Here is a 24,605-nt window from a genome sequence, read left to right as displayed (position 1 = left end):
TGGCCCCTGAGCCCCCTCCTCGCCTCTGCCCCGAGCATGACGTACTATGGAATGAAATGCTCCTTGGTCAGCTGCCTGACCTGTGTGTCCCCTGCGCTGCCTGTAGCGAGTTGGGAATGCAGTTGCAGTATCAGAAGCCAAGAAAGACCCTGATTGGTGCAGGCATCCCCCAGCACCAGCTAAAAAGACCCCTTATCAGTACTTTCTTAGGGTAAATACAGGAACCTAGCTTCATACCAGCCACTGTGAAGAAAGTTAACACTGTCCTGACTAAAACCCGCAGAGCTGGTCTACAAAATACATTTAAATTAATGGATACCAAAAACCTGGCTTCACTGAAGTCCAAGCAAAACCTCTGATGACAGCAAGAGGTTCAGGATGGCACCTACTCTCTTGTACAAGCCCATGTAAACATCATCTGTGCTGGCGTTCTCTGGCCCTTGGAAAGCTCCTAGTGCTCCTGTCCTCAGACACCACTGGCAGTTGCCTACCCAGCCCGTCTGCCCCACGGTAGCACCCAGGAGGGCTTATTCTGCACGACAGGCTGGAGCTTTTTAAATACTCTCTTGTTTTTGCTTTTCCTTTTGACACTCTTTTTTCCACATGGAACAGAAAAACCAGCACCAGCAGCAGAGTAAGAATTCAAGGTGTCAGAACTGGCAATGGGAGACCTGTAAAAAGTTTGCTATCATTAGTCTGTATTTTAAAAGAAAACTGTCAACCCAGCTGGCAGAAACCAGCCTTCTGGAAGCACCTTTGGAATAGCACCATTTGATGAGAACAGATATGCAGAAGTACCTTCTTCAGCTTCTCCGCTGCGTGTTTGCAGGGAGGAAGGGACTGTTTATGGCTCAGTCCCGGTGATCTCACCTGCATGTTCCCTACCTCACCGTCTGCAGACGTCCAAGCAGATGAAACATCTCCCTGGGCAAACCTACTCACTGAACCGAGGTCTCACGCTTCACACGGGAAATACTGCAACAGACCATGTCAGTGATCTCAGGGAAACAAAGGAATCGGACCAGAGAAAGATCAGTCTTCCTGAAGCTTCGTTCATTCAAAAAAATTAACCAGGCAGAACGCTTCTAGACACGACCACTGACTCGAATTATACAGTGACTCCCTTGTTAGTAAGACTCCCACCTGTGGTTAAGATACACTTTTATTGCTACCATGTTATGAAATGACCTGCACTTAGTTATTTTGAACCATTTCCCAGATAGTTATACTTCTGCAGGACAGTGAAAGAAATTCAGTAACACCTACACGGCACTGACAATGGTCCAAGCTGTGCGATCAGAAATCTGTTCTGCTTGCGGTCACCTCTTCAGTGACCTCCAAAACGCCGTTTGTTGGGAAGCGTAGCAAAACATAAACCCACAAGCCATGAACATGCCTCTGAACCAAGTGAGATCTACTGTCATTGTAAAGTTACTTATATTCAGCCTGACAAGACAATCAAAGAGGAACTGGATTCTTCCAATTTAATTACGGGAAGAGCCGAGCTTCCTTCCAGGTACAATGTTCCAGAACTGGCTGGATGCAGTTGGGAATACCTAACCTTGTTGCTAAACTGGCAGGCAGCGTTCAGAGCAGGTTCTGGCTCTAAAACACGGGTGCACTGATGGAGTCTGGTGAATTCCATCCTACGCTGAACCTTCCAGAACAGTAACGTAGCTTTACGCTACCTGTAACTTCTGCATCCAGCGGGGAAACGGAGGCTGCCCTAAGGGACTGTCACAGCAGCACGGGCCACCTTTGGCAGTCCCACGCGTGAAGGACATCCTCAGCACTCAAGGGCTTCTGCTGCCTTGAGGAATCCAGTGTCTGGCTACACGGGCAATGGAAGAGGTGCAAGATGCCACCCAGAGGAGAGGTCAGAGCAGCTCCCACACCCAATCATGCCAACCTGTTCAGTTTTTGTGAAACAGGGTAAATAGCAACTTGCAGCAACATAAGGCTGGGCCACGATCACACCTGTGCGATGCTTTTGGGATTGGCAGGTGTTAAGAGAAGGAAGAACTTAGACCTATTAAAGCCTGTATGCACAGTTACACAACGCAATGTACCACATCACAAGTACCAACCATGCAGGAATAGGTAATTCAGTGCCCATAACCAGTGTTCAGCACATTCATCTTTTAGCTATTTATGAAATCATTTATGTAACAATCTTCCTTGAAGCTGAAAGGGAAGAGAGCCAGGGCTTGCCAACCCCTTCTATTCTGTTCTGATACAGCTGCATGTCAAAGAAATGTCTACCATGATTTTCATCTATCTCCTACACCTCGGATACTTTTCCCAGAGGGCACAACAAAATGAGGCTTCTGAATCAAAGCCTTTCTACGAGCTGCTCAACGAACGGCCGCGGGCTTGAATTCGGCCCTTCCCACGTGCAGCGAAATCTCAGCTGCTGTGTGCGGTGGTTTATGAAGAGAAGATCCAGCTAAACCAAGGCACAACACATGCTAACTGACATCCCGTCTGCAGCCATACAGGTTTGGAGATCTTGAGTACTCTTGCCAATTTTACGCACAGAATGCAGCCCACACTTCAGTTCTATTTGTCTGTGCTTATCTTACCAACTAAGAACTTCACCTGCTCCGATATGTAGAACTTGGTATCGCATACAGAATCCGGGGGTATCTGTTCTATGGCTTTGGGACCTGCAAGCTCCAAACCACGGAGAAACAGCTATTAACACACCACCAGCTCAACTTCTGCTCCTCCTGTTTGACTGCACTCAGCAGCCAAAGCCAGGTGAGTTAAGCCCACGCAAACACGCCACCACCTTTCTGCAGTGGTTTAAGATCACATCCCTGAGTGACACGCTTACCGTCCACCAGCTGCCTACATACACACTCAAGAAACAAGAGCAAGTAGTAACATTCCAGGTACGCTGCAGCACTTGTTGGTGACAGAAGTGGTATCTTTTGCTACAGCTAATCTTATTTTCTGTCTTCTAGAGCTAATGAAAGAACTACAGCAGAACTGTTGCTGCAGCAGCCCCCTGTCATGCACCAGCCTGGGTGGTAGAAGCCCCAGCTCACCTGCCAAGGGACTCTCTCCCTCACCATTTGCAAAGGAGTTCGAGAAAGGACTTACGACCTGGAATTTGCCAAAGCTTTTCAGCCGTGCCTCCTCCAGCCCACCCCCTGTGCCCCCCCACATCAAAAGCACCAATGACATTAAAAACAAGGCCAGGAGGTTATTTTGGAAACACAAGACCTACAGAAGATACAAATGTATTTGAGTGAATGCATCACAACAGAGGATATTTAGTGTTTCTTGGAGAAGGAGACAGGGGTTTTTTTATTATCCTAGAACTTTCCTATAAGTGTATTTTTCACATCCTAGCACAGTGGAGCAGTGATGTTCTTGGTTTCCCAAAGAAAAAAGCATGTTTTAGCGTAACTCATGGCCCTTACCCCTCATCCTCCAACACTTATAATCCTTGGTGGATTAAAAAAGCAGAATTAGCAGAGACTTCCCTGGATGTAGTTAAGAAAAGTTATAAGAGAAATACTGAGCCTACTTCCTTCATGGCAGTTTGGGGAAAGAACACACAGATTTGCCCTGGTTAACAGTGCACTCTATTTCTGCTCATACTGAGAGTTTCTATTGCCCTGGAAAGCCCGGCAGTCATTACGGCTCTACACAGAGTAGAGGGGGTTTGCAAACCATTATCAGTTTATTTTATCGGATTATATATGAAAACACAGATATTCCCTTCTCCCACCAAGCCTTTTTTGGCAAAATCACAACAACCATATAAACCAGAGAAGGCAGACAGTAGTGTTTTACTGATTAGCTCCCTTAAAGTGTCCCCCTGCTTGGACATCTCTTGATATTTTATTTCTACTACTGAATATGCAGACATTTATAATTATATATTTATATAATACCCGGCAAAATGTAGCTCAGCTCTTCCCTTTATTTACCAGGACGGAGCAGCAGCAGAGAATACTCACAGCTTTTGCGAAGACCCCCATAAGCTCTGGGAACTGGTGTGTCAGGAGGGCTAGCATGGCTGTGAAAGAACATAGTCCAGCAGTGAAGAGGATGAAGAAGGGAAGCTCTTTCTTGGGGTAAACTGAAACTTCATGAAATGCTGTAGAAAAATAGATGGGAACGGGAATGAATGCAGTATACATTAAGAAAAAATCCCAGTTAAAACATCAACCAAACCAACATTCTTACATAGTTTAAACAGCCAAAGACACCCAAAGAACTTCGAAAGAAGAAAACCCATAGGTCTGGAACATCTAAGGCCAACCACATTGTTGTGTCAGTCATCTCACTGCCAAATAATCCTCACCTAAAGATCCTATTTCTGGCTTACTCTGGCCCTATGTACAAGTTCCTTTTGCTTCCCTTGTGTCAGAACTAACTACAGTGCAGCTGTGCGACAACTAACCCCAGAAAACTACCCTACACATAAAAAATCCCCTTTTTCTATGCAGGTCACTGCCCAGTGGCTGTGCGTTTGCTGCTGCTGCTGCTGCACAGCGAGTGCAGAAAGTGCACCCGGGAGCAGCACTGAGACCAACACTGCAGCAGCACAGCTGTAGACAGGTTATCCGGAAAGCAGGGCATATAAACACATGCTTTGAATTCAGATTTTCAGAATTCTCTGTATACTTACAAGAATGCAAGACATTTTTAAAATGTTAAAGCCTGGAATTTAAATTAATAGCTGATTTTTAAGGCATTTGTTAGTATACACTAAAAAGAATACAGAAATTTGCTCTGCTCTGGTATGAAGAGTCGCCCACTGGGCTCTGGAGAAGGCAGCACTGAGAAGGCTGAAAGGGTCAGAAGAGAATAATGAGTATTATACTGGAAGAATATATCCCTTAAACTTTTACGGTGGTTCAGATTCAAGGTGAAAACTCAGTTGGGCTGGCAAAAGGTCTGATGGAGACGTATCTGCTTCACTCGTTCAATCCGTAGCTGGGAGCTTATGTAGAGGTCGGGGACTGCCAGAACTAGGCCTTTGTCAGCCTAAGATTTCTTGTGCTCGGTTGTTTGCGCTTGCTTCTGACACAGGCTCAAACTTGTCATTGGGTCTGTTTTCCAGCTACGGCAAAAGTTTTGCGACTGATATTTTCAATCCGGCCAGCCCATCGTCTCTTAGTGTCGTGATACAATTTCAGCTGACTCTCCTTTAAAACACACACAGGGAAAGGGTGCGGACAGGTACGCGAAACACCTTTAACTGACCTGTGCCTGTCCCGGAATGTTAAACCCTTCCCTACTAAACCCAGGAGGTTTTGCAGTGAAAGGCATTTCCCATAACTGCCAGAGCGGAACAGGACTGTCTGCATATGCTGTTAAAGAGTCCCTGGCTTCTAACATTTGACAAGAACAATTAGTTTTGCATCTAAAAAGAGAACACTGAGCTATTCTGCATGACTTGGTCATTCCTAAATCTCCTGACGCTCCACCCTCCCCAGCTCAGCATCCCTCTGTGTAAAGCAAGCAGAGCTCTCTAAGAGGTGTTGTTACAATTAGGGTGATTATAACAGGGTGGGGAGATACTGTCAGCTGCCAAGGATTTCTGTGTAATATCAGAGAGAATGTACGGAGAAGGAGACACTCACAAGGAGTGGATTTTCGCTGTACTGTTCTTACCTCATGTCAACCATAGGCTTACAGAAAGTGGCAACGCATTTTTCAGCTCAGAGCAGAGAGGTTCTGAATGCAAGACTACATGCAGTGCACATGCCCTCAAAACCAGCCTTCACAGCAGAAACAACCAAAGTTTTACTCTTTACCAGAACAGATTTCTCTCTATTCCTTCTTCAGGATAGCAGAGGTGAGAGAAGAATCTCCTTCCTTGGATCAACTTGTATTTGCCTCCTTTGCCCTGACCCCACAAACCGCTCCGCACTTGTGTGTGCCCCACTTGTGTTCACAGACAGTCCCACTCACTTCACGTGGAAATGAAGCGTAACTGTCCGCAAGATGGGCTGCTCCAGCTATCCCCCTGCGTTCCTGTGCTTCGCTGCCTGCACTACAGCAAGTCCTGTTAGCTTGGACCGTAACGCTTCCCAGGGGCTGGATCTGTCTTTGTATCTGTATCTTGCAGAGCACTGGGAGCAGTGCTGGCACTTTGCTAATACATGCGTAAACACGGATAGTACATGACTGGAGTAATTTGTTAAAAATGTATTATTATTAAAATCTCTTCAGACCAGGACAAACACCATTACACAAAGAAAGCCCTTTCCTGCCATTTACACCTGCTTTTCAGAAAAGTCGCCGTAACCCATCAGAATAATGCCTGTGTTAATGATCCAGCCCTCCTCAGGCAGGTTTGATCTTGCCTTGGAATTTAAGTAGCTAGTGTGTCTACACGAGCCTAACAAGGCTGTGCCACCAGGCTTTTGGTTTGATGGGAGGTTACCCTGGTGAAAGATCAGACATATTTTCCAGTGTCTTGGCAAGAGAGAATAGCACGGTCTGATTTATATCTCCTCCGTAACCTCTCTCCCTGTCCCTACGCTGTCAACAAGACAGACAGCTAATCGTTATGAACTATGGCTGGGAGCTGCCTCTTCAACCATCAAGGCAGCTCTGGAGACTCACTGTCAACCTGATTAGTCTAATCCAGTGAATTAATTTCAGAGGCATCAATGGAGAGCAGCGCTGCAAGACCCAGGTAAACAGTTCTTGGATGTCAACGGTAAGAAAAGTTGCACGTACACGGTAGTAGTTCTCTATCTGCAGTTTCTGTGCAAATAGGGTAAGGGTAGAAAAGATGTCCTTTTTCCAGTGGGTAGGGGATCATTCTGAAAGCTGGAAAGAAAACAATGTTGCGCACAAGTTAGTACATGTGTGGCAGGCACTGGGCATACTGAACTATATTTACAGTTTTGAAAAACAGACAAAACGTAACATTTATATTTGGTTGCCAACAGCGCATGCAATGCCAAAATGCAAACCTACGCTTAGCTGTTAATGCTGCACACACTTACGTTCACTTTTGTTCTTGGGAGAAGGCTCATGATTGTCTAGTGAGACCACATCACAACTCCATACAGAAATGTCTGCATGATCACAGCCCACTGTATTTACAACTCCATAGCCAACTTTACACATTTGGTCTTAGCTTTTCAGCCTGCAGAATTTTTAAATTCCAGGGGAAAAAAGGGTATCTAATGTAACAGGTATAGCCTACAAAAGTGACCAGCCAAGCCTGTGAATTCAGGCCAATACTCCCAATCTCTGTGCATCAACCAGAACAGAAGTTCTGCATGAAAAAAGGACACGGCTTTTTTTCCCCATCACACTCCAGCAAACTGGGTAACACTGGTGACTCAAGCCCAGAGAACCAGGTTTCCAACAGTCACGGGTTTATTTTACATTTGGGAATCAAAGATTAATACTGAATTATTAAAACCAGATTCCTCACATACGCTCTTTTTAAATGCAGCAGACCAAGTCAGCTTTCCAATGTAAGTCTTCAGGTCACGGATAAAATAATACTTAACCTTAGGCGTTTTTAAAGTTGAAAATAATAACAGAGAGGGAGGGAAATGGATGACTAAATCTGGATGGTGATGATGTCATAGGCCGTCTAAGCGTGGTTTACGCAAACATCAGAACACTTGACTGAATTACAGCTTCACAATCAAGGCATCTTTTTCCATTATCCTATATATTATTCTCACTGTTAAAATGTCATCAGCATGTTATTCTCACTACTCCCATGAACATCAGCCACTGAAGCAATACTTTCCTCAACAGATGTCTTAGAAGCACTGTGTATTTCAGATGGGAGGTACAGCCCACCGCCACCTGCTAACACTCCATTATCTCTCGCTCACGAGGCAACCGAGGAATCCGTTTAAAGTACACAATCCTCCAGTATTTTCAGGTGAGTGCCATGCGTGTGAAATGAAGTTAGCTGCATTTTTTTGTGCAATCATATGAGTGCATTGATTCTTGATTGCTGTTTAAAGCCATAGCAAAGAAGGCAGAAATCCTCAGAGGTTGTAAACCAGCATAGTTCCGATATTGCACTCCCCCTCTCTCCGTAGCACCCCAAAAAGCCAAGCACAAATACAGTAATCCGAGTCTCACATGGTCTTCACAGGCAGCAAACTCGAGCATCTGTACCGAAACCGACATGGAGGGATGGTCGATGCTCACTACTTCAACATCACTAACGTGATTTTTGCCTTCAAAATTGTCTAATATTTAAACAGACAATCAAGCCTCTTCTGCCTTAGCTTAAATCGCAGTAGTATTAAGATTCTAATCCAAATAAATGAAACAGTAAAGATGTTGCTTTTACAAAACAACTCTGGATAGATTTTGCTGAATTTAAAATTGCTCTGACATGAGAGCAAATACGGAATATTTGCAGCAAGCCAGTTCATTCAGCAGTGTCATCAGCCAGGGAAGAAAGTGCCCTGGCTCATCTCCACCAGCTGGTGGTTACGTAGGTACTTCTCTGCCGGCTCTGACAGTGTTATCCAACCCCGATTTACATCCACCAGGCCAGGTGGCAGAGAGGCGGTTTGCCATGCAACCACGTGCTCGCTGTGACGCGACCGTAGCAGTGGAGAACCCCGAGGTGGTTCTTCGTGCAGACAACAGGAACCATGACACCGATTTAAGGACCAGCAGTGACAAACAAGCACTTTAGGGTCTTCTGAGATGGGGTTACCCTTGAAACTACAGACCTTACGTAGAGAGCACCCGGACCAAACCCAGAGCCACGTTTCACGTGGGGTCACTTGGGTTTTTCCAGCTGTCCCATGAATAAAACTATTCTTTGATCGAATGAAGACAGAGCAGGAAACAACCAACATTCCAGTTCAATGATGATCATTATTTTTATAGTCTTACTTTTCTCAACTGCTAAATGCAATCTGGGAAAAGCACTCGGAGAATTTTGGAGTTTAAAATATCACACAGACACTTCCGCATAAATTGTGTTAAAGGCTGTGAATTAGGAGTGACCTTACCCTCCTCAGAAGTGTTCAAAATGTACCCCCCAAGTGACTGACCGTACTTAATTCTGTCCAATTCCCACAAGGCCAGAACTGAATACTCTGTACATACATTAAATTCCTACATACAAGCTACTCAAGTGCAGCTTGTGGTTATTTAAGCACACTGACAGAACAGTACACTTTAAGGACATGGCCGGTACATAAATACCTAGAAATAAAGTGATGGCAACAGACTGTTGGTTAGAACTAGTATTTAACTAAATTTAACTTCCCTGACATGTTTCCACTGGTTTTAACTTACAACTGTGCAGACTTGCTGAGGAAACCTTTTGCAAGCAAAGGACGTAGAAGTGACGTAAACAGTTCACTACATCCATAAAGAGTATTAGCCAGACTGAGGTATCATAGAATCACAGAATGGTTTGGGTTGGAAGGGACCTTAAAGATCATCTAGTTCCACCCCCCCTGCCATGGGCAGGGACACCTTCCACTAGACCAGGTTGCTCAAAGCCCCATCCACCCTGGCCTGGAACACTTCCAGGGATGGGGCATCCACAGCTTCTCTGGGCAACCTGTTCCACTGCCTCACCACCCTCCCCGTGAAGAACTTCTTCCTGATATCTAATCTAAACCTCCCCACTTTCAATTTAAACCCATTACCCCTTGTCCTGTCACTACAGGCCCTTGTAAAAAGTCCCCCCCCCAGCTTCCTTGTAGGCCCCTTCAGGTACTGAGGTATGTACCAAACGTTATGATTATTGGACAAAACATGGATGAAAGCATTAAAACCCACGGGGGTCTTCATATGTGAGCAATATCTGAACAAAATTCTTGAGGACTGGTGCACTGCTCATCCCTCCCTGAAATCTCTGTGCAAAATGAATTAGGGATTTTTCATTAGAGGTTATGCAACAATAATAATTTACCTCTTTACAGGCTGCTATGCAAATATTAGCTAATGAAGTATATATTCTGACTCCTACGGAAGTACTAAGGAGAGGAATCAGTTAAGGCAGTTAGATGGGAATGCCCCACACTGCCTTCAGGCCCACATGACTAGATTTCCTAGGTGGCAGGAGGACTGCGGTGCAGCCAGCCTCCTGTGCCAAAAGTCAGTCCTCATAAACAGCCCCTTAGGGACTCCCCGGCCTGAAAAATTAAAAGGAGATCTATTCAGGATTCCCTGCAAAACAATGCTCCATAATGATGAGGTAACAAGGCCTTGCGCTAAAGGACTTCCACAAGCAATCTGCAAGAGAAAAAACACTACATAAAAGTAACCACTGAAAAGAAGCCGCTGGGAAGGAAGCCGTGACAGGGAAAATCACAGGCTGGGAGACATGTCAGGAAGAGAGCAAGCAGGTAGGACAGAGAGCAGTGCAGTGGAGCAAACCCCAGGCGGCATTGGTACGGATTCCTGAGCAAGGTGTCCTACCCGCCTAGAAACAAAGCCAGTGCTTCCTCGGGGAGCCTACACTGTAAATCAGGCAACTTCAGGTCATCTAACACAGTCACTGAAACAGGAAGTCACTTTTACAAAGGAGGTGTTAGGTCTATTTCTGCAGGAACGATCATGGTGACAAACTGTATCTTTCATAACAAACCTCAAGAGAGCAGCAAATGGAGGAAGGAAACAAAAAAATGGTGGTATGCTAACATATGGAGAGGCAAAAAGAGAACCAGAAGAAAGCAGAGCAGAAAAGGGGAACCAGGTTGCAGAATGACAGATCTGCATTAAAAATGCCCACCAAGGGTGACTCTAAACGGTGAATTTGGATTCTCTGGAACCTGGAGAGAGCACATCTCAAAGACAGGATACGGTAATTCAGGTTAGGAGGTTCCTATACGACTCCGAACTCATACTCAGAGCAGGGTCAGTTTCAAAGTTAAGTCTGGCTGCTCTGGGCCATGTCCAGCTAAGCTCTGAGTATCTCCATCCCACAAGCTACCAGCAACCTGCTGCAGTGCATCCCCACTCTCATTCTGAAAGTGTTTTTCTTATGTCTATATGAAATTTCTCTTGCTGGAGGTGGTGTCTGTTGCCTCTTGTCTTTCCACTGTGCCCTTCTGAGAAGACTCTGACTCTGCCTTCCATACTTTCTCTCTGTCGGGTGGCAGAAGACAGCAACCGGATCCCTCCTTCGTCTACCAGAGGTCTGTTCATAGCTGAGTAAACCAGCTCACTGAGCATCTTTACCCACTTCACATGTTCCAGCCCCCTATATATCCTAGTGGTCCTCTACTGGAATTCACTCCAGTTTGTCAATTAAATATTAACAAATAGTATAAAACAACACAGTACTATATGTTGTTGGGTTTTTTTTTCCTGCTTATAAGGCACTTCTATAATTTCCCAATATCAAACATTCAAATAATGACAAACAAATCTCTACAATTCTGGAATGAGGAAGGTATCATCCCCTTCTCTGTTGAGTAAGAAAATATGTCACAAAGAAGATGGGAAATTTTGTTCAGTGTTACATAGCAAACACAATCCAAGAACTCAGAACCCTTCTTCTCATTTAAATAGAAGTTTGTATCTTCAGTTTAAATTTCAAATATGTCAATGCTGGTGAAGCTATAACTGACCTACAGAATTCCCACATACTATACATCACAAAAAGCTATTATTTTCTCATGACATTCAATAAAAATATTTGATTAGCTCCTTTGTAAGAAACAGAGTTACTTACTGCCTTCCCATGTACAGTGTAAGAGATTCAATGCCCCCTCTACTCTTTTCCAGTGTTGAAGATGAAAGAAAGCATATGCTATTGCTTCACTGTCCCCTCTCTTCAGAATATGTTCAGGGGGCAGAATTAAGCTTTTCATTTCTAGTAGATACTGCAATAAAAAAGGAGAGCACAATTATTTCAGAGGTAATAAAAAGCAATGCACACTGAAAGGTCTGTTTCCCTAAAGTACTTCCCCTCCTAAGTGTTTCATCAAATGTGTAATACCAGCAACTGCACTTGAAGATAATTACTGAATTATACCCAAAGACTAGGATATGCTGACAGACGGTTGATGTTTTGCTCTTCAGCTGTGGCAGGGGGACTATGGAGAGTTCCAGAATGAGATGTCTCTCTTATCAAAGGAGACAGAAAAAAGGGCTCAAAGCAGAAAAGAGAATATAATTACAAGAGCTTCTTAATTAAAAGTGTTTATAATAAAATGAAGAAGGCAATAAGCAGTTTGATGCACACAGGAAACACACAGTAGAATCACAGAATGGTTTGGGTTGGAAGGGACCTTAAAGATCATCTACTACTCCTAGTTTGCACACAGGTTGCTTCACTGCATTGCCATCAGCGGGTTCTATGAACGTGCAAGGTTGGCAGACACCTAAGTAGTTACTAACAAGTTACAAAGTAAAAGAAAGTTACAAAATGTAACAAATACCTGATTTCCAGGGTTGGGGGGGGTGGGGCGGTGAGTTAAGTATTGGATGTTTAATATTGCTACTTGAAACAGTTATTGAAAATGCTATGAAAATGCAAAGCACCTCTGACTAAACCCACAAGGAACTCTCCCGGTCACTGGATCCCCCATAACAGAAGTGGATGGAACACGCGGAGGGCTCACGCCACGGAGCAGACGGAGGTCCCGGCCATTGTTCACGCAGGTGATTTCTCCTCCTTCCCCAGCCCATGAACCAGACCCCTACCAGTTCAGCAGACCCTACTTCGTCACTAGTGCTACTACGTTCCAGTTAGCGGAGGGGAAAGATGCTTTCCGGAGCAAGGAATGACAGACAGAAACCACAGGCTGCCGAACCAACTCCCGTCTGTCGTTTCTCCTCTGGCAGCGCAACGATCCCCAGCCCTGCGCTGACTGCGCTTCAACAGCTTACGGAAACGGCCGCTCTCCTCCCAGATGCCCAAGAGCAAACATTCTCCCCGCCAGAGCGTTGCTGGTGTTAACGCAGAGGCAGGAGGCGAGTCAGGCAGCAGACTGTCAGGCCCTGACACGAGGTCCAGGGGGGAAAGCCAGGGTTGATCGCAGACACAGAGAGTGGGCGCGCAGTCCCTCCGCTTCTCTGAGGCCTCTGTGCCTGCCCAGCGGTCTCGGCTCTGGGCTGGAAGGACGGCGGGTGCGAGGGGCTGACAGCCACCCAGGGGAGGCAGCCAAGAGAAGGCAACGACACCCGAGGTGAAACGGAGGCGTGGGTGGTGTTACCCTTCGGCAGCTCCGCTTAAACGCCGGCTTTTGTGAACGGGAGACTGCAGGGCATGCCCAGTGTGTGAGCTGGCGCAGAGAAGAGGAGGAAAGAGGGCAAAAGAAATAAATGGGAATTGAAAATCACCCCTGGGAAAAGGAAGAGGAAAGGCCAGAGGGAAATGAGCACAAACAGCATCCTCGAGCCAGTTACCCCTTGGCCTGAAGGAGCCTGGAAGGAGCTATCGACCAGGTAAAGGATGGGAAGATGGCATGATCAAAGCAGAGAACTGACCAAAGAACCCTGGGAAATAGATGAAAACTTCAAAGAAGAGAGAGAAATCATGTGTGTTTCTGATGCATGCAACTAATAACAGAGGAGAAACTGAATTAGCAGTGGGAGTAATAAGTGAGATACCTGGATTTTCTCTAAAGCCTTTCAAAAAAATGTGAGAGCTGCAGAGCAGGTGGATTAATGGAGGAAGCTGCAGTTTAGGAGGCAGGACAGGGGATTAAGAGTCACAGCGAGAACAGAATAAAGACCTGACAAGAGGGAGCGAGCTGCCAAGCTCAGAGATACAGCACATGTTATTATTTGCTGCCTAATGAATCTGCCACCCTTTTAAAAACACACATTATACCTGTTGAGCAGAATGGGATACAACTCTTAAGAGCTGCAGGTTTCTATCTATCAATTTATACCGTAATTCTTACTTCCATATTCTTTTTGTGTAAGTAAATGAGAAAGTAAATTCTCAATATTTATATATTTCAATCAAAGGAAAGAAAACCCCAAACAACCCCAAGGCCATGTCACTATTTGTAGGAAAAGAAAAACCAAGCAGCAATGTCCTATTTCTAGGAGCGTTGAGAAGAAAACGTGATTTCGACTCTTACATATCGCTTGTTATCAGCGATTAAAAACAAATCAAGTGGAAATACCAGATGGAATTGTGACACGTACAAATCATTCTCAGTCCTCACGCAGTGGTGTTGACCTTTCAGTCTGCATTTTTCTCAGTTTCAGAAAGAAAAACATATTTTTAAGAGCTCCTCAGATCAGAAATGTGAAACACTCCTCCCTCATTACTCAATCACGGTTATTTTCCCAAACAGAAAGTCCATAATCTGGTTTGGTAATATTCGAGAAGACCCACACATAAAGTTGATGGATGGCTCAACGCTCATTTGGGCCTCATTAACAGTTTTTGTTTTATGCACAAAGGTCAGCCACGCCTTATAGGCATACAAACCTCAGATCAGAAATGTGAAACACTCCTCCCTCATTACTCAATCACGGTTATTTTCCCAAACAGAAAGTCCATAATCTGGTTTGGTAATATTCGAGAAGACCCACACATAAAGTTGATGGATGGCTCAACGCTCATTTGGGCCTCATTAACAGTTTTTGTTTTATGCACAAAGGTCAGCCACGCCTTATAGGCATACAAACTGTCAACGAATTTATTCTGGAGGCTCAGGAATGCTAATTGTACACAGCTCCAGAGAGACCTCGCTTGGAACACACTGTACAGCTCTCATCAGGCACTTTCAGAAACATAAAGATCAAATTCCACGAGTACGGAATAGAGCTAATCAAATAAATGGCAGGTCTGCTTTGCCAAAGGGCACTTGAAGGCCTCCATCTGTTTAATCTTTAAATAGGAGTAATGGGTACCAGAAAGGTACCTAGCTGTAAGGTAGGGTTGGATTATTATGGAAGGAGAGAGATGATTGTCCATGGAAATGAGGATGGTCCAGATTTCCTAGAATATCATATCCATTCTTGCATTACTGTATTTTCAAGGGGACTTCAAGAGCCTGGAGAGCATTCAGGTTCCTGGAGGTTTGGCTGAGAGGGCTCAGGGTCTACCTGGAGACAGCACAGCCAAGAGCAGCCCCCTTTCATGGTAACCGCAGGCTACTGGCACCCAGCTTCTCGACAGGCGGGACTGAGTCCCAGCAGTCTGCTGGGTTCCTAGCAGACTGTCTGTGAAGTAACACAGTCACAGAATGGTTTGGGTTGGAAGGGACCTTAAAGACCATCTAGTTCCAACCCTCTGCCATGGGCAGGGACCCCTTCCACTAGACCAGGTTGCTCAAAGCCCCATCCAGCCTGGCCTCGAACACTTCCATGGAGGGGGTGTCCACAGTTCCCCCCCAGAACATTTCGGTTTGGACAAGCAGAAAAATTGCAGTGAAGTGAAATTCAATGAAAAAAGAAATCTTTCTTCAAAAACTATCCAATAAGGTGCAGTCCTCACGCTGTTCATGTAACGTGTGAACCACAGTCCTGATGGGCTTCTGCACGCAGCAAGTATCTCCAGCTCTTGGAAAAAAATCAGCCAAAGACATCTGATTGTAGTTTCCAAGAGGGCTGCTATTGCACTTAATCAAAGATACTACACTAGACAGGTACAGTCTTCTCTTCAGCCACCGAAGACTTCAGGGTGGGAATCTGAGTATTTACGCCTCAGCATTTCCAAAAGCCTCAGTCCAGACCACAGCCCTTGTTGTTACAGGACTAACATGGACGGAAGATCCTACCACACCACTAAAATTCATACCAGTATGAATTCCACCTGGCTTTACAAGAAAACAACCTACACGTCTTGACAGGCTCCCTACTGACTGTAACTCCCGACACAGCAGCATCCTCTCAGATTCAACCACCATCTTCACAATTTAAGTGGTCAAACTTCACTATCTTTTCAACAGCTTGAACACACAGGGAAGACGGGAGGCTCTGAACCCGAGCGTGCTTCCACTTCAGAGGGAGAGTCGAGTAACAGGCTACATAAGGAGCTCGGCAAAGAGCTAGCCATCGTGCAGGAAATGGAGGTGGCAAGCCCAGAACATCTTCAACTGCACTCAGTTTTCATGACAAACAAAGAAGTTTGACTAGAACATAGCTTGTCACCACCCTCCGGGGTTATCATGTTCCTTTAAAAAAAGATTGAGCTTGGAAAAGACAGTTTTGAGAATTCGGCCAGAATGACCTAGTCTTAATCAAGTTACGAGCGAATACTCAAGTTGCACAATGAGTTCTGTCATCAACAGATGGCTCAATCAGCCCTTCTCCGCTGCACTGCTTGCGCTTGGACTTTTTTTGGTTGCCTTTTTTTGTTTTTCTGGTCTCCCTCTTCTCTCACCTCAAACTTTGTCCTGTCAAACCCCTAACTTTTAGGAGTTACACCAAGGGTAACAGTATTTTTCATGTGCTTCCACAGCGGGTTTCTGGGCCGGTTACACGACACTGTAACAGATACTGCGCAGCTACAGCCATTCTGTACGACAGAGGAATAGGACTTTTAACGAGCATTTGGAAGATGACAACGGACCTTGTACAGATGAAGTACAAAATGGTGGAATTCATATTTCTCTTACTCGAACTAATTTTAGATTAGATATCAGGAAAAAAATTCTTCCCGGAGAGAGTGGTGAAGCACTGGAACAACCTGCCCAGAGAAGCTGTGGATGCCCCATCCCTGGATGTCTTCAAGGCCAGGCTGGATGAGGCTTTGAGCAACCTGGTCTAGTGGAAGGTGTCCCTGCCCATGGCAGGGGGGTTGGAACTAGATGGTCTTTAAGGTCCCTTCCAACCCAAACCATTCTGTGATTCTGTGGTAATATGATAACTGAATATACATTATTTAATTCATAATATTGACAGCACTCTGGCTACTAATTAGACTCTACTGGGAGTGCTTTTAACATTCCACATTAATGAGCTACTTCCATGCTCTTTTATAAAATAAATCAACCTATCTCAGGCAGGTTTCCTTCTTTTCCTCAATTTGCCTCTGAAATTACAGCTCAGGCTGCAAATAGGCAATAGTCCCTCCTGCACCTGTGACAGCATCCCTCCAGGCCAGAATATGAGAATTTAACATTGTTTGAACAGGAACTCTCCTCCTCCCAGCGGGATGAACAGCACAAGCTTAAAATGGTTCCAAAATACTGGTTTCTACATGCCCAGAGAAGCCACTTCTAGGTCACCTTACAAGTTCTCATTGGATTGATGGTAATTAAGAAGTTTGGCCTTTTTGCTGGAGATACAAATAGAAATCACTGTCTCACGGAACAGTTAAAAACTCTCTTAAACATGTCTGGAATAGTTTTTCTGTAATATCATGGGGTGTGCAGAACAGACTCATTTCCCATCTGGTGTATGAATTTGTTTGTGTTATTTGTTTCTGTTAGCAACTACCACTGACTAGAAATCACCAAGCATACAGACACAGTTCTTACTGGAAAAAATAAGTAAGGTAAGAAAGAAATGAGAAGGGACGAAAGGGAGAACAGGTAAATCTTTAGAAGTGTGTAAGTCAGTGGTTCCTTACATCCTTTTAAGAAACTCTTTACATACAAAACTGGCGTTCCTTAAAGTAATACCAATTTTTAGTTGTCTGATTCAAACGCAGCAAACTTCAGCAGATACTCTCTTTAAATCAACTCAGCCCCTGGCTTACCTAGCAAACCCATACACCTGTGAGGAGAGCACACTTCTGACTCACTTTTATCTATCGGCTACGTGGACCATCACCCGTTTTGTCTCTCCTCTGATCTTAGTGAATAGCTCATGTCTCATAAATTACAGAAAAGGTGTGTGTGGAGGCACTTTTCAGGAGGAGTTCGAATGCAGGGAGGGAGCCTTGCAAATCAGTTCAGAAAGGATGTTCCACAGTTGAGGAATGTTCCAGAAACAGCTGTGGCACTTTATCAGCATTATCTTGGGACAGTTGCATTACATGTAAGTGGGGAAGCTCCAAGCACAACATATAAATAATATTGATGAAGTCATGTGTACGTCTGTATACACATACTTTTTTCCACACATTCCACAAATTACATACTCTCCATGACACAGGATGTACTACTCTCTTTTCCACACAAAACTCTCTGGAATTAGAGTGATACCCCAACTGCCTCAGTGGCAACAAAAACCTTTTTGTTTAACTCTTTTGAGCAGCACCTTGTCAGACAGTGTTAGCACATTTCCTTGGGAGCAAAGCTCCACAGTGCGTGGCACTACACTAAGAAAAGGAAGGAGACTAGTCCATAGTCTCATTTAAGATGAAGATGGTTGGAAAAAAATGCAGACAAGTCTTCACAAACAAGTGATACAATTTGTTGTGATTCTTCTCACAGTGAAATTCACAGCAATGCAGACAAGTCTTCACAAACAAGTGATACAATTTGTTGTGATTCTTCTCACAGTGAAATTCCTGCTGACTTCAATCTGCTACTGGTGATGTTTTTCTTCTACTAAAGAGATCCCTGCAAGCATTCTGCTTGGTGAAGTGCCTTCTTTTTCCATAGGCAATCTCTGCCCAAGTGTAAAGCTGCTACTTGCTGCAGCTGAGTTGTTTCAGTAACATAAACAGGGCAAACTATACATAGAGGTAATATCTTTTATCAGATGTGTTTCTGGCACAGCTTAAAAAATTAATGCATTTTCAAGCACAGAAACCTTTTTAGAGGCAAGAAATGTCTTCAGAACAAGAAGGAGCAGATTATACTTGAAACACTTGAACTGGCCTCACCCTGCACAGCTCAGCTTCCAGAAACAGCACCGCCGAGTGAGCTGCCCTCGTTCCTGGAGAGGTCTGGCAGGCTACCTGAGCTCTGCATTGCCTTTGTTCACTTCAACCAGGTTCTGGTACCTCCATGTGTCATATCTTAACTCCAGTGTGTTTAAAAAAAAAAAAAAAAAAGATAAATTACCCCCTACAGCTGAGATTTAACGGACTCTGGAAATTGAACTGCCTTTGAAATGTACTCAAAAATGGAAGAAGAGACCTGTGTCACAGGAAGGTTATTTGCTGGAAGGGTGGCTGCCCCAAGAAAGACTGTCAGCCACATGAGGCCTCTGTACAAGTCATTTTTGTGTAGACAGAAAATAAAACCCAGGGTGACGCCTAGTCATCTAGAATCCATGAAAGTGGGTGCCAACGTCTTCATGACATGCACACCCAGAAGACTCCCGGAACCATGCACACACACTGGTGTGTATGTGGAAGGTACGCGTGTTTGTAGAGCTTCTCACCTCTAAGTAGAGATGGAAATCTTGGACTTTCAAACTGCTTCTCCCTAAGGGGTCCCTATATCTTTAGACTGCATTCAAAAGAAAGCCTAAGAAGTGTATCTGACCTCTGCAACATCACTGTGGAGCACTGGACTGCAATCTGGCCATAATTTCCTCGGGAGAAGTCAGCAGCATTGCAAGAACCCTGTGGTTATTGTATACAAACCTGCAATAGGTCACGACGGGAGGCTCACTCTCCCTTTCCTGCAAAATCCAGCTCAGCAGCATTTCTCAGCATCTTCAGAGTGTGTTCCCTGCATTCCCTTTGTCTCAGAATCTCATTGGCAAAAATCTGCTATTTCCAGTTAAATACCTTGAAAGACCATATCCAGTAATAATAATTTTTGTGTGATAATTCCAAATTCTAATGATCTGCGCTGAAAATGCAAAAATCTCCTTTTGAGATAAACGAGAAACATACCAAACCTTTTTTTTTCCCCCCCTCTTTAACAGTGAAGTTCCCTGCTTTCAAGGCTTCTGCTGGGAACTTTGCAAATGTTTTAAATAATCTGTCACCTTTTTACTTTATTTCTTCCTCAGGCTGAAGAAGACACTCATGCGTGTTTAAATCCCAAAGAAGCTCTGAAGACATAGGAGTTTTGTGGGACTGTCAGATTTCTTGTGATGCTGCTTGCTAGAACTTATCTCCATTTCATTAAGAACAAATCGGAGATGACCTCAATGATAACTGAGTGGAAATTCAGGTGTAATATCCATACTATGCATAAAATTATAACCAAAACCATATTTTTGCCACCTTAATATCCTTTAGCTAATAGCAGAAAGAATGAATGTGAAATCTGCAGTGCTGCATATTAATCTGTATTAGGCTACCCTGTTTCAATGTTAAAATATGAACTGAAAAAACCCGTCTGCCCCTTGTTATCCTGATAATTCATATGTTTCACAATGGCTTTCAATTTCAAAATTACAGACTTTGAAAAAATGAAGGAATCAATTAACAACATGAACTGAAAAGCCCAGGAAGTTCAGTGAGGAAGAGGACTGGAATTTCTTTAAATCAGAGCTACAGAAAACAACACATAATCTGCATTTCACGCACCGGGATACCTGTCAGAAAGGAGATTCAGCCTTGTATTGAACCTCAGCAGAAGCTGGCTGGGGAAAAGGGGTTCACAAGCGATGAATGCAAGTACTGAACTACAAGAAAAGCAGGATCTTGGAGGTCTGGAAGTTCAGAGGTTATGCGGCAACTGCCACAACTTACAGTAAGGTAGATTTTGCAAAGGAAGTCAAACCAAAGAAGAGCAAGTTCTTCAGTATAAACAGGAAAAGAACAAGAAACAAGGGAGTAAATGAAAGCTTAGCCTCAATTTCATGGCAGTGCACAGCGTGGAGACAACAGCAGGATGGACAATAGGAGCATGTACAGAAGTGGAGGGCACTGCAGGCAATGATCTCTGTCCCTGCACAGTGAATGAACACGTCCCAGAAACGGCCACGCTAGCATAACTGATTTAAACCAAAAAGACCCCCACTCAGAACCAAATGATCCAGTGATGAGAGAAGTAAACGCAACGCCGTTCATTTAAACAGGAGGGAAACAGTTCGTGTTAGTACGGAATCATTGGTTTGCAAACTGTTAAACAAGATTTAGATGGGAAGACTTATCAAAAGCACAGAGAAGGGGAAGATGGAACAGGCTCCCAAGGATTGCTCATGACAGGCTGAACTGGTATCTTTGCTCAGCAAGACATCTGATCTTTTAGACAGCATGGATAACATATTCCAGCTGGGCTTCAGTAAAACATTCAGAAAGGTTCACCCAGAACAGGACTGGAATGGAGAGTTAAACAGGCCACCAGGCAGAAGAGAAATATCACTGGTTATGTTGGTGCAAGAACCATTGGGATGGAAGAAGGTAAACAAAGAGTTCCACGGAAGCAGTCCTGGAACCACACTCCATTTAGTATTTTGATTTTACAGCTTGGCATAAAACCAGAAGATCAGCTAATAATACAAAGGGACTCATCTCACCTAAATCTTCTTGTCTAAAAATCAGGCTTTTACTGGAAAATAGTTGCTCCTTTCATAGTCAATGTAGAAACAGGCACCTCGGAGGGAAAGTCTGTCTAGAGATGTCTAAGATAGTTCCTTCTTTCCACTGCCTGTAGAGGAAGTCTAGATGATTTTATTAAACAAACAGCCTAACTTACAGATAGCTAAACCATGCTATTTAGTGGCTGCATGACAGATATAGCTCACACAGAACATATTTAATTCCTGCAGTGCATGGGAATGAACTTGCAATCCATGTGTATGTAAGGGAGAGGTTTTGGGTTTATCCTGACCAGACTTGGTGTTCAGCTGCACCTCACGAATAGGGTCCCTACATTAACACACACCAGCCTTCTGCTGTCCAGTGGAGGCTGCTTACTTTCAAAGGGCAAAGCTCATCCAAAGATTTTGGAGGTGAGGTTCAGAGGCAGAACTCCAAGGGCCAAAAAGCATCTCCCTCTAGTTTCCTTTTATAATGAACTTACAGACCGCAGGACTGAGTATCAAGTGATGAAATAATAAAATACATTAGCCTTTAGTAGCCCCTGGGCAAGATTCTTACTGCTGAGATACAAATCTTGAGAGGGGATTAGGGAATTAGAACATAAATCCCTCTTCCTACTTCGTAGTTCTCAGCAATTTTTCATCTCCGAGTTTTGCATTCTCAGAACTTAATGACAGGGTGCTGCATAAGGAATTACTAATCCAATTTATATGAAGCACACCATGAACCCCAAACACAGATTCCTTTGTACAGCGTGCCAAAAACATATTCTAACATGCAATCATCAAAACAAATAAAACATTTCATTTTGAACTAGAAGATCTCTAATGGTTATTTTGTAAATAATAATCTGCCTTTATATAATGTTCTGTCCTGCAGGGTAGCATTTGGTGGTGACTGCTGCTGCAATCCACCATGTAGGTGTTGATCACACAGAGGACTCGCTTCAGCTAAAATTTCAAGTTGCATGTTTCAGAGTAGAAGACACTGAATGTGAAACATCAAATGAAAAAACAGTGCATACCATCAGCTACTTTCCCTTCCCATTGTTTGCTCCCCGTTCCACAACATCACTTGTTAATCTAACAGAGAAATCAGCAGTCAGGTACACAACAGTGTTAAAGCTACAGTGCTTTCTCCATACTCACTTTTGGCACATGTGGATTAAATTCTACTGCTCTGTGAATAGCTTCTACTGCATTCATCTCTGCAGTACTCAGCCCTCGCCTTGAGGCAGCCTCTGGAGAAAATCTACAAAAGCAAAGAAACACATTAGGTCAGAAATGCGAGTAAGAAAAAGCCAAAAAAGGAATCTAGAACATGGGCCCATGTAACCAAACTGAGTCAACTTCCTATGCTCTCCGAACTTCCATAGCAAGTGGAAACTCTGAGAGATCTCTTACGTCAAGGCCAATGAAAATCCCAGCAGAAGTGGAAAGCATGTTTGCATCTAATCATGGCAGAAAGTCAGTTCAAACAGTCCTTTCTCTGTCACTAATCTAAATTTGCTCTAGGTACCTTGCTAAGGGGCAGATTCAAGCTGAGGTTGCAGAAAAAAAGAAAAGCAAAAAAAAAAAACCAAAACAACCCACCAATGCCAAATTATTGTTGGAGGGTTTCTATTAAAAACAGCCTTGGGGAGGTTTTAGGAAGGCTCCCAACCCAATGCCCCTGGGTGAGGTTGGGATGGAAGCACGATGCAGCAGCAGTAGCGGGTGGTCTACTGGCCGCAGCACCATTGAGGGTAGCATGCCCAAACTGTGGGCAAATCATCTGCCCCAGTGAATGAAAAACCAGACCATGCAATCTCTTTCTCACCTCACACCCCACGGCTAACTCCAGAGCTGTACTTGGCAGGCAGACACCACAGGGAAAGCTGTGACAACCTTAGCCCTGCCCTCCCAAGCTGGAGTCGCAGTGTAGGGAGGAAAGATGTTGCAGTAGGTACTGGCGATCTACAGGATAAAAAGAATGAAAGAAAATTACTTAGATCTTGATGTGTACATACACCTTAAAAGCAAAAACTGTCAGGATGTCAGTCAAGAAAATGGCTTTCCACTCCACTTGCTTTCCAACTTTAGGGAGGCATTCGACCCTCAGGTGCGCAGACACAACTCTGCCTGGGATTTGTGTGAAGGCATCTGAGAGCAGAATTGGGATTTTTGAGCTCCATCTCACCAGGAGCTGAGCACCCGTTCAGAGCTGGCCAGTGCTCTCAAGACCACAGGCCTCAAGTAGATGTGCTCAGAACCTTGGAAGGTTGAGACCCAAGAGAAAACCATAACCGAAATGAGCAGATATTCGTGTCTCTAAAAATATGAATGCCATCTGCCTCTCAGAATCCCTGACATAGTGATTCTAAATCCACCTGCCGCTATTTAAGTAGAAGAGCAGTCTTCTGACAGCACGTGTAAAATGACATTGCTGGCACTGCATCCACATTTATTGATTACCTTTTTTTGTGGTCAAGTTTACACAAAGTTGAAGAGGTTCAGCCACACAACACCTTTTATTTGCATCTTCATTATACTATCTAGGAAGCCAAAGCTCACCCAGACAGTATACACAAAACTGAAACAAGAATTTAATTTATGCTATTTCTCTTCTTCTCTTCTTCTGTAATATTTGAAGTGCAATGTTCGATCACTGCAAATTTTTCTTATATATAAAGTAATTTTATGAATTTACTGCAGTACTGAATTCTCCTGCTAACCCAGCAGATCGTTAGGGTGTGGGCTCAGATAAGAGAAATCTCAAGTTAAATCAGGAATTTTGCTGGACAGTGGTTCTTATGCACTTACTTGTCAGAGACAGCTCTGGCTTTCAGCAATGCAGCTGTGTAACATATTGTTGCTGATTTTGGTAAGCTTATATCTGTTGAAAAGAAAGAAAAAAGTAAATGTCTGAAAATTTAAAAGTTTGCAGAAAGAAAAGTCTTTGAAGTGATACTTCATGCATGTGCAAAATTTTTAAGTGAATTCAGAATACTTCCTGATCTTGGGACTTGTACTCCCAAGTCACATGGATTTTTAAATTTCCACCCAATATACAAGCTTAAAAACCTGTGTTAATGACCACTGGAATTGCTATTTAAGCAGCAGCTGGGTTCATTAAAGAACTAATTCAGAGAGTGACATGACAGAGACATAATGAAAGAATTCATTACCTCATACATAAATGTATAGGTAAGCGGGAATACATGAATTTTTCCATAGTTCACAAAAGATCTAAGTAATAGCTGAGGGCTATCTTCTTCACTCCTCTTGTTTTCACTCAGAAGCAGTTGTCTAATATGAATATGTGGCAGCTATACAAGTTAAGACAGCTACTTAAGTAATAATGGATTTGACTTGCAAGCAACCTACCACTA

The 24,605-nt window shown here is 43.9% G+C and overlaps 1 protein-coding gene across 1 annotated transcript in view; it reads right to left on the bottom strand.

Annotated features, from left to right (window-relative positions):
- The window catches only part of LOC104511217 (suppressor of tumorigenicity 7 protein homolog), a 56,902-nt gene that overhangs the window by 2,323 nt on the left and 29,974 nt on the right, over positions 1–24,605 (bottom strand). The window contains exons 7-11 of the mRNA XM_010153734.1: positions 24,037–24,109; positions 22,384–22,486; positions 11,660–11,810; positions 6,709–6,801; positions 3,972–4,111 (exon numbers count right to left, since the gene is read on the bottom strand). Of these exons, the coding sequence (XP_010152036.1) occupies positions 3,972–4,111; positions 6,709–6,801; positions 11,660–11,810; positions 22,384–22,486; positions 24,037–24,109 (560 nt within the window). The remainder of the gene's footprint in view (positions 1–3,971; positions 4,112–6,708; positions 6,802–11,659; positions 11,811–22,383; positions 22,487–24,036; positions 24,110–24,605) is intronic.

This window comes from Eurypyga helias, unplaced genomic scaffold (genome assembly GCF_000690775.1).
Source record: "Eurypyga helias isolate BGI_N326 unplaced genomic scaffold, ASM69077v1 scaffold33726, whole genome shotgun sequence".
Taxonomy (NCBI): Eukaryota; Metazoa; Chordata; class Aves; order Eurypygiformes; family Eurypygidae; genus Eurypyga; species Eurypyga helias.
Note: the sequence above shows the minus strand (reverse complement) of the source record. Positions and strands in the feature narration are given on the sequence as shown.